This window comes from Festucalex cinctus, chromosome 15 (assembly GCF_051991245.1).
Source record: "Festucalex cinctus isolate MCC-2025b chromosome 15, RoL_Fcin_1.0, whole genome shotgun sequence".
Lineage (NCBI taxonomy): Eukaryota > Metazoa > Chordata > Actinopteri > Syngnathiformes > Syngnathidae > Festucalex > Festucalex cinctus.
The window spans coordinates 19,146,226-19,165,131 of NC_135425.1; the positions used below are offsets into that span (position 1 = coordinate 19,146,226).

At 39.0% G+C, this 18,906-nt stretch overlaps 1 protein-coding gene across 9 annotated transcripts in view; it reads right to left on the reverse strand.

Moving 5' to 3' along the window:
* astn2 (astrotactin 2) overlaps nt 1-18,906 on the reverse strand; it is a 295,092-nt gene that overhangs the window by 15,940 nt on the left and 260,246 nt on the right. For all 9 annotated transcript variants that reach the window (XM_077496750.1, XM_077496751.1, XM_077496748.1 and 6 more), the window contains 3 exons: nt 18,613-18,746; nt 17,412-17,560; nt 1,071-1,212 (listed from right to left, as the gene is read on the reverse strand). In XM_077496750.1, the coding sequence (XP_077352876.1) occupies nt 1,071-1,212; nt 17,412-17,560; nt 18,613-18,746 (425 nt within the window). The remainder of the gene's footprint in view (nt 1-1,070; nt 1,213-17,411; nt 17,561-18,612; nt 18,747-18,906) is intronic.

Here is an 18,906-nt window from a genome sequence, read left to right on the forward strand (position 1 = left end):
ATCTATGGCTGTGCACATACGGCCATTTAACACATCATCGTTCCCACCGATTTAAGTCATGGACCTGTTTTTTTGTGGTAGAGTTTCTCAAAACAGACCAAGGTCACCATTTGGTTAGAGCCTGTCTACGAGAAGCTGCTTCACTTACTCTATCTGGAAATACATAGGGACAAAGGTGCCCTTAAGAAATTTGAGGGTGAATGTCTTGGAGTCTTGGCATTCAGCACATCAATTGCAGAATATTCAATATTACCAAAGAGCTGATTATGTCTGTTCTTGTTTTGGTATCTGGTACAGTTCACAATATGATGCTCAGCATGGGTGTTGATTTTGGAGTTTATGGCTAGCCTGGCTAAGTCTGGGATCTGATAAAATATTGCTCAGACAGTGATAAGAGACAGTTCAACCATTCTATTTATGACTACAGAGGTGAGTCAAACTGAAGCGTGTCCATTTTGCTCTGATCTCCTTCAGACGTTTGCTTTGGCAGACTTGAGACCTGCCAAAAAAGTTGTTGAAGATCTTCACTGTCAGTTATTGTCTCCAAATGTCTCCAGCTGTCCTCCTCTCTTTTTGTACTGTTGTACCAGAGCTCTGCATAATGAACCTATGTCCCTTTTTCTGGAATTAAAACAGGTGCATATTTCTCTCTCAAATCTCCATATCAATCTGGTTTTCTTAGGCTGCATGAAAATGTTTTGTTTTAAAAATACCTATTTTAGAGGCTCTTAAAATTTCTGAAGCTGGAAGCAAAAGTTGTATAAAAAATTCTTGGCTTTTGATCGAAGAACATCATAAACGCCTCCCAGATTTGTTCTAAAATTTGGATTTGTTCAACATTGCAAGTGAGTTGATTGTAGCGTAGCCAGGGCCTTGTCAAGATCACCTTGATACTTTGTCCAATGACATATCACAGTTATGTACCGGCCCATACTTCCAAGAATTTTACGTACAAAAGAACTGAGTGAATACGGTCTGTTGTAGTCATACCAACCGGAAAAAAATGAATCCACCAAAACAGGATTGTTAGTTTTTTTCCAGGAAAACTTGGCAAAGAACATCCAACTTACTTGTAGAGACTGTCAGGCTCCAGGCACTTGAAAACGACGGAATAAAGTAGTGCGTGGGGATGTTCGCCACTCCTTTTGCCGGGCACGACGCAGGACGAACCCAAACCCGAGAAGAGATCATCCAGCAGGCTCAACACTTCACCTGGCAGGGAGATGGAAATCGGACAGAAGGTTAGGAAAATGAAACAAAGGTTCAAAAAGAAAAGCTAGTAGAATTGCTTAGCTGTACAAGATATGAAATGCTACAACATTTGGAAAACAATTCAACACGTAATAAATAATTTTGATGCCTAGCTGTAAATATATTATTTCTGTGATTTTAAAAACATACTGAATGACTTTTTTGGTCATACAACAAGGGTGGCAGGCAACTTTTTTTTTTTATTCCCTTTTTTTCCAGACGACCCACATTGCTATTTTCCAGAGCTCGTGGGGATGATGCAAAGGTGGGAGCTATCAAAACAGTTGAAAAGCTGTGAAAAGGTTAGATTTCCAACTATTTCTACACACAGGCAAAGGGCAGCTTAGTCTGAGTTTATAATACAAGCGCCAACTTGTAAATACACGACTAATCTGGCTGGCAGGCCACAAAGTAAGAAGAGAAGTTCGAGAAGGGACGGAAAAGAAGTCCATGAATGAGTGATTTGACCTTTCTGTTGAAATAAACGTGAGCATACAAGAATTTCCTAAAATGCATTCCTGTGCTGTTCCTCTTTTGAAGGTTGAATTTTGTAATTCATGTCACAGATTGCACATATTTTATTATTTTGTGTCACTATATTATTCAATATTTTTATAAAATATATCCATTATATTAATGAGATATAAATTCAAACAGGAATTGGAAGGCAATCCAATTTGGTACTGGGACATCAATACCGTATTTCCGCAAATTGCGACCATCTCTTTAATTGATTTTGTCACCAGGTATCATGATCCACTGACTGACCACTGAGGTAGAATTTGCATTAAAAAAAATCCATGTATATTTAAACTGTATGACCCAACAGTGGAATATTATTAGTTGCTTTGGTGTGCGGCCGTGTGGGTGAGTAAGCTGAGGCATTTATTTGGGTCGAGATGTGAGCTGGGAGAAGTGAAGTGAAGCTACACTAAAAACCTGCTAGCAGTTTGAAAACTGCATACTCGCTTTCTGATTATTAAAAAAAAAAAAAAAAAGAAAAAAGAAAAAAAGCAAATACTACGGTTCAGTGCTAATTGAACTCTGTTGCTAACCAAAACAGCAGCTTTAAGTGTGGAAACTTACCAAGTTCACTACTATTAAATATGATCTAATATCCACATGTTGTATACATTCATGTTTATTATTCCAGGGAGTTGAGTTCTGCCCAATCTTCCTTGGTTTTTGCCATTTTGCTACAGATGTTCATTTTGATGTTACCTCTCGCTTCACTTTAATTATTAATTGAAAAAAAAAATGTTCCTAGAAATAAAGGTCTTACCCCTAATTAATGCCTCTCTTATTTGTAATTTTATTTACCTGAATACAGCATGCACAGTCAATAACAATTTTTGGAGAAGAACCGAGCAATGTTTTTTTTTTTTTTTTTTAATTATTATTTTGATACGGTTTTCTTTTTGATTCTACTAGCAAAAAACACCCGACCTACTTTGATGCAAACTATGATCAATACGTTTACATAAATTTAACTGCTGCTTGTTCAGCTGCCTGCTCTATACTAAATAATAATTTTCACCACCAACATAACGCCAGCTTTTTAACCACCAAAGTAATTAACACGGCAGCATTTTTATGGAACAATAATTATCCCACACAGACCACTTAATTATTCACAGCTATAATTGCCAATGATCTATTTAGTCATTTGAACATTTTGGCTTCATCACACCTCTGTTTCACCTTTCAACTGCATCCAAATATTTAAGGAATTTCAAGTGGACGCCAGTTTTTAAAAATAGAGCAAAACAGCTAAGTGCAGTGTGAACAAAAGGCGAGGAGGAAAGAAAAATAAGAGAGAAGAAAGGGTGAAAAACACATTGATGACGCTGTATGAAGGATGAATGATGCCAATCAGTGTTTCAATAATGAGAGTAACGTCTGCTTGCATAAGTAAAAGACACTCAGAATGGGCCTAAGTGAGTATACGTCATTACCAAATACTCTTGACCCATATAAATCCAATGATAGGCCTACTGACTCATGTGCCTCTTGCGTAAGCTTGTCCATGGCATCTGTTTAATCTGGTTCTAGCAGGATGTAGCTCATTGATGGTCTGGCTTCGGGCCTTCTGCTTTTATACACCGTATATCATATATTCAAAATGTAATTCTGGATTTGAGATTCGCCATTATTTGTTTCGCATCGCAATTGCTTAAACATTCATTTACAGGCATTCATACATAGTTCATAACTTTCCGCTTTTTTTTATTTAGTTTTTATTTATTTTAATCTTTGAGACATTCATCCATGTTATTGACGGTGAGCATTTCATGTTTGATTTGGTATTTATATCGAGGCTAACTTAGAAAACTTACCCTTCAATCCAACATTTGTATAACTGTCCCATGGAAGTCCAAGACCCAAACTTAACAGTGTTTGCAACCATTAAAACAGTAGGTAAACTTTTTTTTTGTGACCATTTGCAACCTTGAATGAACTCTGACAAAAAAAAAATAAATAATCAACATCCGCTAGGCTCGCGAACCTTTGTTGATCAGTGAGTTTTTAGAGGTCTGTCCCACAACAATGCAAAACTTAAACTTAGCATTTGGGAAAGCATTGCTCAAAGTTTTGACCCAAACTTCGCATTTCAAAAAGTGTTCGTGAAAGTTCCAAAAGCACAAGCAATAGCATTTCTGAAATTGTCCCCAAACCCAAACATGTTTCTCAAACTGTTTCTTGAAGTTACAAAACCAAGACTTTGCACTGTAGAAATTATGCCCCGAAGGTCTAAAACCCAACCTTAACATCTGAGAAACAGTCCTTCGACCAAAATAATTGTCCCTTGAATGTCCAAAATCCAAACACACCATTTCAGAAATCAACCTTTGAAAGTCAAATACCCCAAATTGAAGGTTAGTATGACAAGGACCACTTAGTCACACGTCTACATGTGTCTCGAGGGCTTGACAGGACACCAACAACGAGCTGACGTGTCTCAGTGAAGCTTGAGGCAGCTACTGTATTATCATCCATTTAAGCTCCTTAATGTTTGTTTAGAATCAAAAGCCCTTACTGACAGAACCCAACCAGCGCATTCCATGGGTCAACAGCTAAAGTATCGGATGTACCTTCATGCCCACGCTTGAAATGAACTGTTGGCATTCGGTACATGCCACTTTGTGAGAAGCTAACCAAAATTAGGATAAAATATGGATATCATTTTACTTCTTGCCTAATCCTGTAGTGAAAGTGATGGTGTTACTAGAAGAAATCAAATCAATTGCAGTTCATTTATTCCAAAACAAAGTACAAATGGAACTTCTTGAAACTTGATGTTGGCAAACTGACAAATAGTTGTATGAGTCAATGAAAGTGTGGATGTGGATGATTCTTAAATACAAGCAGGAGGCTTTTTAGCATTTTATTTCTAGTCACCACAAGGTTAAAACGCGGAATATAGTTCAAATGTCCACAGCATAGTTATGCCTTACATTACTGCTTTCTGGAAATCGACGATTGTCATTTCACTGAAGACATACACAGACTCCAGGGAAGCATAAAGACATTATATTTGATATATATGACAAGAAAAACCTAACGTTAATATTAAATATCCCTGCATAAGTAACAACCCAAAATCGACCACAAGCGTCATTACCCTGCTGCCTTCCAATTGGCTCACATAACTGCCTAAAGTTAGTCCATAGTCAAATTGGAAATGTTTGGTAGAAAAACAAATGAAACCCAACAAATGCGCAATTTATGGTGTGCCTGTGGTCAACAATTTCTATCAATACAAAAAAAAAAAAGGGAAGCCAAAACACAGCACACAGCTGGCAAAAATTACAGCCCCTGAAATTCTATTACGGTAAAAGCCATTTTGCGTGTTCTCCGGCTTACATGGCGATTACAAAAAGCTGATGCCAAGGGATCTTTTTTGCCAGCGGAGAGGGGAACAAATGATAGCAAATCACAGGGAGGTGCAGAGGGATATCATGGAGGGTGGGTGGTTGGTTGGGGGGGCTCAAATGTATGATGTAATTCCGTTAAATCAAACATATTTGTATAAGAACTGCCTGACCCAGACTAATCCAAATGTTGTGAGAAGACAAGGAAAGCCCTGGCAGACTGCCATAACACAACACAATATAGCAATAAAAACGGATGGAAAATACATTCAGAAAAGTCAGCCTCAGTTGGACGGCATCGTACGCAAAGGGAGTTGCAGGCCGGAAAGGACCAATTACAAATAATGAGCAGAAAAGCAACACATGTATGTGTAGGGCACATATTTTACAATGCACACGGCACCCATTTACATGCATCGCGTACATACTGCAGACAGTCCAACAACATGCACACTTTAAGGTGTCTTCGTTTAGGGTGAAATCAAGTTTGAGTAACAGTTGGGAAAGCAAAAGTTTGGGCAAAACAATTTCATGTCCTCTAAAGTGATCGAAACACAAAGCAGTGTGTGCGTTCAAAGTCCGCGGGCTCCAACAGGTGTTTAAGGGAATGTGTTAGTAAAAACATTTTTGTTTGACCAATACAAAAATTGTTGTCGTTTTTGTTTATGATGACATTACATCATAATTATCAATAAACACATTATTGCTATTAGCATGACTCAGAGTTTTACGTATTGGGCTGATACTCGTGACGGCTTGCGGCCGTTAAATGATCAGGAAATAGAGGTTAGAAGAATAGAACATTTCCATTAATTTCATGCAATTTTAAGGAAAATTGCAATGCAGTATTGAAATATTTAGGTCTTTCTTTTAAATTACCTGCCATTGTTTTGGGGAAATTTTATGTATCAGAAGTAAAGTGGTGTCGGTATTGGTGCCTACTCAAGAGTTGAGCGCTCGTACTGTAATTAAATAAATAAACAAATATCAAACTCATAACACAAAATATAGCAGACACCACAAAGCACCAAAACAAGTCTCACGGTGCAAAAAATGCCAGAGAATACAGATTCAAGTATGAGTCATTGGTTTCTACAGGTTTCCATTGGCTAAATGGACAATGTACTACAAAATACAAAACTAAATAAAAAAAAATAAAAAAAACAAAAACATCCCTGAAATTTACAAACACTGAACAAATATATAAAAGCAAAACTCCCTGATTTGAAGCTTTAAGAAATGTTCTCCATAGACAAAAGACCCATTTCTTCTGAATATGTCTAACGCTGTTTGGTAGCATTTCTCTTTGGCGAGATAATCTATCCACCTCACAGGTGTGGCATCAAAATTCTGATTAGACAGCATGATTATCACAGAGAATACACAATAAAAAAAATAAAAGGCCACAGAAAATTGTGCAGTTTTATCACACAACACAATGCCACAGATTTTGGGGAGTGTGCAATTGGCATGCTGGCATGCAGGATTGTCCATCAGTGTTTTTGCCCCAAATTTAATGCTCATTTTGCGATCATAATTCAATTCAATGCAATGCAATTCAATGCAATTCAATGTAATTCAATTCAATTCAATTCAATATGTTCTGATGAGGACACAGTAGATTAACTTGGAGTTTGAAAGAGAGAGAATCTCTAACTATCACAGCTTGTGATTGGCCGACATAAGATTTGCCCTCTACCAACTAATCACCATAATGTCTGTTGATGTCATCCCCGTGTACTGGGCAGGTGCACGTAACGGGCAATGGACACAGGTGCATTTTTATTGATGACCGCTTTGAATGCACAGAGATACTGTGAAGATGTCCTGAGATCCTTTTCCTGACAGCCCCCTGATTCCCCAATAAAGTCAAACTGCACATTGTCTTTTAGTAGCCTTTTGTTGTGTGCAGCATACAGCACATCTGTGGATTATTACCTTGATATACCACACCTGTCATGTGGATGGATCATCTCAGCAAGACAGAAGTGCTTACTCAAACGATTTGGACATATTTGCGAGCAATATTTAAGAGAAATAGCCATTTTGCATACATAGAACAAGTCATAGATCTTTAAGTTCAACTCATGAAAAATGTGCGCAAACAAGTGTTCCTTTTAAGTTCTTGTTCAGTATAGTTTGATCAACCAAACTTAAAATAAATCATTTAAAATAGTGGAAACTTAACCCCCATCTCTTCTGAAACATCAGCAATAAATTGCATTTTTTTCGTGACAAAACCTGATCAAAAATAATCCTTGGACTATTCTTGGCTCAAACATTTATGTTTATTGCCTAAGTGTGCTGTGTAATATGTAGTGAAAATCTACTACTGATAGGAATTAATTGCTCGTCAAAGGCAGCCAAGCATGACATTCCCTTTTTCTTTTTTTGGCCGGCACCACAACATCTCGATCGCTCAACGGCCTGGTTGTCATTATCATTGGTCTTCGCATCATTATGCTTTTTAAAAGAGTGCTCGCAAATATTCCACTCCACTTATCCTCTTGACTGTATTCTTTTCTTCCCCCTCCAAACATGTGCGCCACTTGTGCTTGTCTGGGTCCCAATCATCGCATAAAAGGGATTATGGAAATTACAATATCAAGAGTGATAATTGGGATTTGAAAATGAAGTGATTGCCTTGTCTGGATTTCATGTTGTAGTTACAGTATATGGACCGACGAGATCCCTTTGTACGAACGAGTCTGTGTCATCCTGACCTTGATAGCTTTAGGTATGTATTCTATTGATGCTGTAGGGTTACCTCAAAGTTCAAACTTCAGATTGTTCATTTCCCCTGACAAAAATCTGTAAATACTGGAAGCCGAATTGTAAAACTTGTATATAGGGTTAGCACAGCGAACTCCAGGTCAAATTATAAGTAAAATTGTTTTGAGACTTTTAAGTTATAATGTACATGGATATCGCTACCTTATTAGGCTGTTATTTTGAAGTTGGCCCTCTGAACCAACTGACTGACTTGACATTGACTGGAGGCTGGCCGGACCGTAATCAGGCTGACAGAGCTGCAACATGCTTGGTAAACAAACGCGCACTGCCACAATCGAATGCGGCATATATGTCAATATTTTTAGCATCCATGCACACCTGCGCACCACTTATGTGTACCCCTGTTAATAGAACAAACCCTTCTGCTCAGTCATCTGACTACCAATGATCCTCTCAGACTATCAGGACCTGGAAACAATAGCTCACACTGGACAAAAGTACTTGGAAGCCGCTGCTGTTGACCAGCTTACAGAATAGACTATAAAGGAACTTCAAGGTACCACTGTAGAAAGCGTTTTGATATTCAGATCCTGAGGTTGACCAGGTCACACGATGGGATAGCGGTTAGCATGTCTATTTCACGCCACCCGTCCACAGGGAACTAATCAACATTTGATCAACAAATACCACTGGGAAGATGAACTGATGTAAACAATCAACAACTTGAAAATTACTCAACTTGATATATGACAAATTAACATGATATTCTGTGTCCTAATGTATTCTGGGGACATGAATTAATAAGATTCGGCTTCATCCCGTCAGCCCTTTTTTTTTCGGGTGCTATACATGTTGTAAACTGAATGTTGAAAACTGTCATAATGATTGTCTTGACGACTTGAAATGACCTTCTACAAAATATTAGGCAATCTCCCTCTCTATCTACTTTTAAAACCCGTCTTAAAACCTATCTGCATTCTTTGGCTTTTGGCGCACCATGAGATTTAGGATTGTTTGTGGTGTCTGCTGTACTTTGTGTTATGAATTTGATGTTTATTTACTTATTTATTCACCTACTTCTTGTTATTAATTTATTGATGTGTATTTTATTTACTTGTATGCTTACTTACAATGTTTTTGTTCTTGTTTTACTCATCTACTGCATGACCAATTTCGGTTCCATGTACAGCACTTTGTATACAGCTATGCTTGTTTTAAAGTGCTTTATAAATAAAGTTAAGTTGAGAAAATGGATGGACGGTTTTGACCATAAAAGTGTTTTCGTCTGTAATGTATTGGTTAACATAGCAGACACTGCAGCTGTAGTGGGACTGAGTGACGCTGGGTGCCACATCTACACTTGGAATTAAAAAGCACCAAGATGAAACAACAAGACTTCTGAGTTCAGGAGCATCTGGAATTATGATCAACTTGAACTAAGTGTATCTAAGTACATTCAATACTGCATGCTGAGGAAAGATTGATCACCTTTGGTTTTGGATAGCAACTCATTCATTTTGACGTACTTGGAAAAAATAACCCAAACCAAACTAGCAACTTTCCTACTAAAATGCAGTATTCAACCAATTGTAATTAATATTCTGTACAAATCTAGCTGGTACATTATTGTGTATCACTACCAAGTCACAATGAAGAAAGTCTTACTACAATTTATGTCCCGAATGGCAAAATAACTCAGACTCAGTGCCCGGCGTAAATGCGTTCACTATCGATCAACATAAGTCATGTCTCAGATTCATCACGTTCAAAGATTTTTCTTTCATCGCTGCCATTGTAACTGGCCCAAAACAAACAGTAATGAATAAAACGCAGAGCTTGTCAAAGTTCGATTCTCTACACTGCATGACTGAGTGAGTATTAAAAAAAGGTAGAAGAAGAGAAAGCAACACTAACGACGTGTTTGTGAGGAGGCAAAAATGGGAAAGAACGGGCGGGGAAAAAAAAAAAAAAAGAGAGGGAATGCAGAAACCCCTTGGCCCCCTGCCTGCGATCTGCAATCTGCTGATGGCGAGGCTCGTGATGAGGAGGTGCACAGCATCCATTTTTAGCGATGAGGTCATCTTTAATTAACAAAACAAAGAGAGTCAGCTGTGTCACTCCAATCTGTTATCTGCACCCGTGCTCAAGGACGCTGGTTATCTCCATATAATTCAATCTCTTTGAATGAGGGCTTATCGACGCAATTGTGCAATGACGGCGTGCTTACATAAACAAAGGAGTGGGATACCTCGTTGGCGCATGCGGAAACTAAAAGAGACGTTCCAAATGTCATGGGTATGTCTGGCTGGAAATGGCAAGAGGAAGGTGCAAAGATCAAACGGTTGGTCGCGTTTTTACGGTGCAAAATTGCGAGTGTGAGATGACATCATTCCTGAGCAGCCTCCAGTTCTGCTGCCTCTTTTCTCCTGCCCGTTATTCCCGACGGACCGTGGCTTTCCTACATTTTCATATAACCGCTTCACACTTGCTGACGATCCTCGCAGTCACTGCGTCCCAGCAAGGGGAAAAAAAATCCGGTCTCATGCAGATGTAACATACAAAATGGACCCGTAAGTTTTTAATTAGCATTAAACATGTGCACGTGTGTGCACATAAAAGTGTCACCTCGGCAGAAGTGTGATTTAAGGACATTGAAATAGTGTCTGACAAAACAACGGAATCGAGGAAAGGTGATGACGGAAGCCAGAAGCTTGTCCACATTCGTCACGTATACGAGGCGCCTTCCACTTAAGCATTTTATTAGACACTTTTCATAACGATTTTGGCACCTTCCCTTTTCCTTTTGGGAACTCACCGTGAGAGACAGGAAATACAGACGTCTGACGTTACAGACTAGGTAAGCCGCTAATCATTCCCATGCAGTCAAAACATAACACGCAATTTACTGCAAAACAAACTGAAGTGGCAATAACCATGTGAAGTGTTTTCCCGATTTTGCAAAGTAGACACCTTAAAACTGCAGAGATTCTCTGGCTTGACCTACATACAATTGTCTGATCAATGCGGCCAACCCTTAGGAGGTCATTTTTGGAAACTGATTAAGGCTATAAAGGGCAGGTTAAAAGGCCATGCCTAAAACGTCAATAAATGATCATTTTCAGACGAAAAGCCTCTACAGCTGGTATGCGTATGATCTGACCACCAATTTTGACTTTCGTATCAAAGCTGCTTTGACGTGCCATTGTGGATGAATGCCCAACTTGACACTAATCAGTGCTGCTTATTCAAGTGGCTGCTTGGTAAATGCTGCCCCTGACTTTTTGTGCCATCTAGAGGCCGTCAAAGTAAGACCCCAGTGATTTGGGACCTTCCCAAGAGCTCTTCCAAAGAGGGGAAAACATAGTTCTATAGAAAACAAGAAACATACATACAAATCAAATATTTTGAATGCTGTAATCATAATAATAGGGCACCATATTTGCAGATGGACATACTAGAGAAGCTATTGTACATAGAGGAGAAATATGAAGACCAATAGAACCAAAAATTTCCTTTATAATGACTTTGTGTAGCATCTCTGTCCTGGCGACTGACTACTATCGACACCAAGTCAACAATAGTGTTCTTTGATAACAAAATAACAACCCAACCTCGTCTTCATCGACGTGTGGTGCCAGAGTCAAGGAATGTAGCGAGAATGCAACTTGAGTAAATTAGACACATGGTCACGCATCTCTGACCAGACTGTGCAGTTCCAATATGAGATGGAAGCTCGGGGCAGCGGATACAATAAACACAGCAGAGGACCCAGAATTGAACCCTGTGGAACACCATACGTTCCGTTGTACATTCTATGAACCACTGCCATAGACACAGACGTGGAAACGTATGGTTCATTCATACATACATCTGTGCCTCGGCTGCTTATTAAGTCAATGCTAATTAGAAAAGGTATCACTCGTCCTTTTTTCCCCGCAACCAAACAACTTTAACCGCTCAACAATAAGATCCTGGTACTGATTAAATCTATCCACATTATTTCTACTGAGAAAGAATCGTTTCTTGTATGATCAGGGTCCTGGAACACACTGTTATCGACCTTATAGTCTCCGTTGTAAGCCAGGCCTCAAATGACTTATCTTCCATTCCTTAACACAGGAAGAAACAGGCCGGGCTGACGTTTTTCTTCACTAACTATTCAAACACAGCTCATGTTTGGAGCCTTTTCACTTTTACACACCCGGTACACTCACTCGAGACTGCATGCTGTGAATCAGCGAGTCACAATTTACATGCCAATGGGGATGAGTTATCATAATTGAAGACTATAAATGCCATCACAACTCACCTTTACATTTGCTTTTATTCAGCACTTGGGATGATCGACTGCCATCTGCGATGACCTCATCTTCACCTGCACTTCATCTCTGTGAGTCAGTGTTCCTCTCGCCTACAGTTGTGGAAACAGGTGATCCCTCTCTGTCTGCTCCCAATCTACGCTTGGCTCCAGAAGTGTTTTTTGTTACGTCAGGGTCTGTGCATTTCTATGAAAATGACCTCTGGAGGGCCGTGCTAAATTATGAATGAAGGATGCAAGGATCAAACAAATGTTTAGTATTTTAAGCTTTTTATAACACTTCATTTATTCATTCACTTATTTTTAGAGTTGCGTGTTGGTCGCATCAAATGTTCTTGTTGCCCACAGGCCGTAGGCCACCCTTGATCTCTATATCGTGCCACATTCCTGAGCATCTGTATTTACCTGCTCCAACACTCACTTTCTTAGCGGGCAGTGCAAGAAAGATGACTGCCTAATGTCACACAATGTGCTCACCTTCAAGTTTTTGCAAGGACGGGTCGATTGTTCCTAGCTAAGATGGCCACAACCTCTCCATGGACCAGCCCAAGAAAGAAGTGTGATTGTCTGGTAAGGGGTATCACGTTTTGGGGATTTTACAGTCTGTATCAATTTAGTAGAAAACATTGCAAGTGAATTTGCATTTTTCATGACTAGGGTCATGCAAGGGTTATGCTTGGGCCATGAAAGGGTTATGTTTGGGTCATGACTGTGAGGTCAAGTGTCTGTTTTGAACTGATGTAACCAGCATCTAGTTTCAACTGGTAAGACGCTATGTGATGTCCGAAATCTTGCATCTCTTTATCTGGTCAACAGCCAATCAGATAATTCCAAGTCAGTCCTGTTTACCACATGTCCTAGCCACAACCAATCAGATCGATTCACTGTCTCTATATGCCTGTCTGAGGAGGGTGTGTTTTTGTCAGATTACTTCTGTTCCTCTGTGCAACTCCACTGCCCAACTTAGCTTAGCGTCTCGTGATTCTTGATATATTCTCATTGTTTCTTGTCTAGTCAAGTTTGTTCTACGCCTCTTGATGATATGAGAATAAGAGTTCAAATCTTATTTGTGTCTGTGCTTTTGGGATCCAACCTCAGAACATAACAATTATCATTTCAAAAATGAGCTACAGAAAGCACCTGGCTCCATGGCCAGTCAGTGAGTGGTGTGTAGGTTTTCTTAAGTTTTCTTATGTAACAAACAAACAAACAAGCATATTAATCTATTTCTAAAACCAACATTCGCTTCCTTCACAAACGTTCAAGCACTCAGTGGGAGGTGGGCTTAAGTTTCTACAATGGCTCAAGTATTGGAACAATATATTTAAAATCAGAACAACCAGATTCGTGGGAACAATTGTGTTCCAGTTCACAGATTTGTGCGTCTGTGCGCAAAGGTGAATGGACTTGATAGCCAAGATTTGTCGAGACCGGGCATGCAGATGTGCACACCAACATGCAACCAATGACAATAGCAGACACATAAAAATAATTCCTGGAGTTTGGATCAAACATGAGGTAGTCACATCAGCTGCATTTTTGGGATGCAGCCTTTAAAATGCACATCATTCACAGGCAAGACACCAAAGAAGAAAGACTTGGATGATTGCATTCATTCACGCAGGAAGTGGTTACAGATGAAAAAACTCAAGTTGAAGGAGAGGCTTGTTAAATCGTTTGAATCTGTGTGGTTAAAAAAAAGGTGTAACTCAAAAAGCATACACCTAATCAGCTAATCACAAACTTACAACTATGGACCTCAACTTCTCACCTGATAGACATTTGACAGTACTGTAGGTAACATTTCCTCCTCCTACTATAGTCTAGACAGCTCTGGCATTCAAAACACGGCTCGAGAACTGACGGACACGTTTCCGTGCACATTCCTCAAATGGTGCACTGACTCATGCGCTGACATTTGCATGAATGTGCGTGTGCAGCTACCTCCAAATCACCAACCTTAAGCCTTTTTTTTTTTTTCTCTTAGCCTCAGTAAGATACCATTCGCTGGATGCAAGCAATGGGCACTGGACTACACAGTCAGGCTACTTGACTTGAGTCAGGCTTTGGTGCTGTCAGTTTTTCCACTTATCGCCACTTCCACAACAACTTGTTTTATTCCATATCAGATGTGTAACCACAGATTTGTTTGCAGGTCCCTTTCTGAGGACACTCACCAAAGAGGGACATTGGCATTCACTCAGCAGTTACATAATTTCCGTAGTTGATTGGCAATGTCAGCATGACACACAGACAATTTCTTTAAACTAGAAAGCAAGATCGAGATCGGACACGATTTCCTTCATTTTGGAAGATTGATGATCGGCCGCTCCTTTAAAATAAAACCAATCTTGCCCATTCATCTCATCTCCCTCCGCAAAGGTCTGAAAAAGTCAGCCACTGTCCTCTTCTGCTGTGAGATTACTAATATGATTTTCATATTTTGATTTGAGAGAACTACTTCAGTGCAGTTATGTATTGGTTAATGTTTTACAATAAAAAAAGATGGGAACAATAACAATATGTTGCTTGTTATGAAGAAAAAAAAATGTGATCAGCAATTCGGGTCAGGTCAGGCTTTTTTAAGATTTTTTCTAATTTTAATTGTACCAAATAGAACCAAGTTTAGAAGAGCAGAGTGTAGAGGAGAGAATAGATTGTTTTGGAGGACCGTGTAGCCACAACACTTCCTTGAAACGCATTTGACAACATAATGCTTTTTAGAACAGATAAACTAAAGTTACGTCGCCACTCAAAATAAGTGATGAAAGAACACGTGTTTTGAGTATTCATGTAGGTGGAGTTTACACAAAGACTGACACACAAAAGGGCAACAATAAACTTCAAAGATTCATCCCAAACTTAAGTACACCAAATGAGCCAAAACCAAACATCACACTCTGTTTTCCAAGTATGAGCCTTAACTAAAGCTTTGGATCAGGATTTTTCCTTAGGATTGTCAAATATGGGATTCTGTAAATCAGGAGACTAATCCTTTATTGCGTGCATACCCGCCCTTTAGATGTTAAATGTCAGGAAACGGCCCGATGCTTGAAATCATCACACAGACTCGGAAAATATGAACAAGGAAAAAACGAAGAACTCCAGAAAACCACCAAGATGCCCCTGAGCAAAGAATTTATCCTCAGAAAAGGGCTGCTCGTGGCCACTGGTGGAAGGTTGGTTAGCCAAGGAATGTGTGTTTCCTTGTCTGTCAAAGTCAAAATTTTGAATGATTGACGGTGTGAAATTATTATTTGACTCTCTGTCCAAAAGGTGGGCAGGACTGAACTTGACTCAAGTGGGTTCTATCAGAGCTTTTGGTTTCATTAAGCTGTCTTCCATTTTCCTAGGAAGCCCCTTGAAGATTATCCCTAAAGAAGACGCCAAACAGGAAGATCGGCCAGTACCAATCCAATAATTTCCAAATAAGTCAGTGTAAGTGTGAGAAAATTATACATCTCAACACTGCGCGCGATTATTTGCTGACTCCAGAGAACAAGATCTCATCATTTTGAGAGGCCCCTATTATTTCATAAATCTTCCCCTATGATGCCATCCAAGTATGTATCAGCGATCTCTGTCCTACCCGCGTCGGAGAACAATGGCAATGTTGAGCAAGCTGCCGTTTTCAGCATTTACCGCTAAAGCATGGCGGCCGCTGCCGATAATTCACGTGGACAATGTGCATGGGAGGCATTTGCCAAATGAACTGCCCCTCCATGCGAATGCACTCTCATAACCATGTGACTTTTTTTTTTTAAACGCATTATTCCGCCGGTTTTCCAAAGCTGCATGACTGCACTGTACAATCACATACAGTATAAAGGGAAGACGGGGGAAAAGGTGAAAAATGAAGATAAAGATGTCTAATCTGTATTACATGCTCTGCAACGAACTTGATTTATAGTGGTGACTGGCACATAGCAGAGTGAGTCACCCACACCATCTGCCCCTTCCAACCACCTTGCTGGGGCCCATGCTTCATCAGCACTCCTCCCAGGGGTGATGGATGGCCTGTCCATACTTCCCAATGACTAAAGCCAACTTCTTCCACACCAATATTACTCCATTCCTATCACCCTTCCCATCACCCCCGGTTCCTTGGATCCGCTACTTTTGCAATTCTGCAGCAAATGAGGGTCAGCAACAATTGTGTCCCGGACTTTATGATCCAAATTCGTGCAAGCCACTCAACTCTAATCAGTCGAAATTTCTTTACTAGTACAAAAGAGATGGTGTAATTTAGGTTGATCATATTTTGACAATCAGCCTTGAGATACTAAAATGATTCTCAAAGTTTACTCAGATATGCCATAGATTATAACTATTTTAACGTATGCCTCCTCTGTCTTTTTTCTTTTCTTTTTATTTTTTTATTTTTTATTTTTTGAATGGGTCGAGCCAGGATTGAACCCACACTCTGGATTTGCAGCGCTGAACTCTTGCCAGTGAGCTAAAGTTCTGCTGTGAAAACTCATGCTAAACTGTTTCGTGTTATTTACAGCATTTTAGCCCTGACATTTTTAGGTGGAGAATATCAGCAGTTGTGAGAGCCTTGAAATCGAGTCTGGTCACAACAGCTTTTTTTTTTTAACTTAACTTATTTCATTTGTACTTTAAACCGCTTATTGTTTTTACGCCATACTAAACTGTTTGCACTATAACAGCGTTTTAGCCATTATATATATATATATATATATATATATATATATATATATATATATATATATATATATATATATATATATATATATATATATATATATTTATATTACAAACTGTTGGATTTGACTTACAACATAACAGGAGAGCTAAAGAATCAAAATTAAAATTGAAAATCATGGGGGCTCATAGTTGGCGTACTGTAGATTTTTGTCTGACATTTTTAAGAATTTCGAAAGACAGACATAAGAAGTATGTGACATTTTTAAGGATACGTTTTGGAAAAGCAAGTAAATTCCTGGAACATAAACATGGACGCATAACTTTGTGGAATGATCACGTCACAGTGGACCAGACTGCTTATCGTCTCGACATAACATAAAGATATCATTTTCAACACTGCACAGTTTAGAAACATGTGGTAAGTCTCCACACTTTAATTAATCTGACAGCCTGTTTACTCTTTGGATGCTGCTGTTTGGTTTTGTAACTGATTTTTTGGGCCCCATTCAACAATGGAATTTTCATACAGTCCCTAGCTAGAATGATTTAGATCCAGTATTACGTCATACCTGTGTAGACCTCGGCCTCAGAGGGGTCTTCCACCCGTTTATGCTGGATGATGTAGTCTGAAACTTTGCAGCCAATCAGGGGCTCCACGTCCAACCACTCCAGGGCTACCATTGTGCTAGAAGGCTCCAGGTAAGGGGCTAGGCGCAAGCTGAAGAAAACGAGAATAAAGGTGATGAATTGAAAACAAGTGACATATTATGAACAGTACAGTAAATGATCAGTATTTAAATTATTATCAATTTATAATGTAATCAGTTTTAAGTGTGCTGAAACCGTTTTCAGTAGCTCGAGGTGGGCATTTCCGTCTCTGAGAAGGACCGTCTTTATTGACCCGAATCGACAGGCGAAGAACAGCTTAAGTCGATGGTCAATATTTATTTATTTATGTATGCATATATATATATATATATATATATATATATATATATATATATATATATATATATATATATATATATATATATATATATATGTGTACACACACACATATATATGTATGTATGTATGTATATATTAGAACTGTCAAACAATTACATTTTTCAGATTAATCACATCTTAGGATTTTTGATTAATCGCTAAATTAAAGGCTTTTTTAAATCAACCTTTTGTGCCTGCCAAATGTAAAGGGCACCTGTTGCGCGTTAATTTTTTTTTTCCTTTAATGTCACGAGGACATCTTCAACATTTTTTGATCCACTTTTTTTCTAATCAGTTAATTACTTGCATAATTTAAACTAGGAAAAAAATGACCCCAATATCTTTTCATGAACAAATACTCTGAATGTCATGTGCAAATATTTATGAAATGCTTTACTTTAATGCATGTAGTTGTGTTTATTGCTCAAACACAACCTGTGCTACTTTTACCGTAACCATCCAGCTGTCAGCTAATCGATCATCTGCGGTCAAATTAAAATGTGATTAATCTGCGTTAATACATAATTAATGCAATATTTGTTGTGATTAATTAATTAGTTAACACTTTACATTTGACACTAATATATAAAATATATATAAAAAATAAAATAACAATATAATATCAATAAATATAATAGTTGCTTGACAGCTATTAGGACTTGGGGAGCTTTTCCTAACATTCTCAACTGTTTGTGTGTAGGTGGCGCATCCATGCATCCATCCATAAAATCTTTCCGGTACGTGCATAAATTCCAAGGTGGCAAGGCGTCACCTCACACTTACACCGGCTGCCTGAGGGGACTGCAGTTAGGCAGGCCATCTCTGCTGAAGGCACTCAGGTCACAGCGACACCAGTTATCAATGACGTCGCCCTTTCCGGCACACCAGTATGAGCTCATTGTGGCGCTCTTGAAGGCCTGTAAAGGGTAACAGGTGAGAGAAATGCAATTATCTCAGGGAACATGCGCTGCCTGTCCATCCATGCGTACTCCCAGCCTGCGCCACGGTCTGAGCACACACACGCAAGCATACGTATCATGATACTTCCTATAAGATAACTCTCCTCCAGCCACTTCC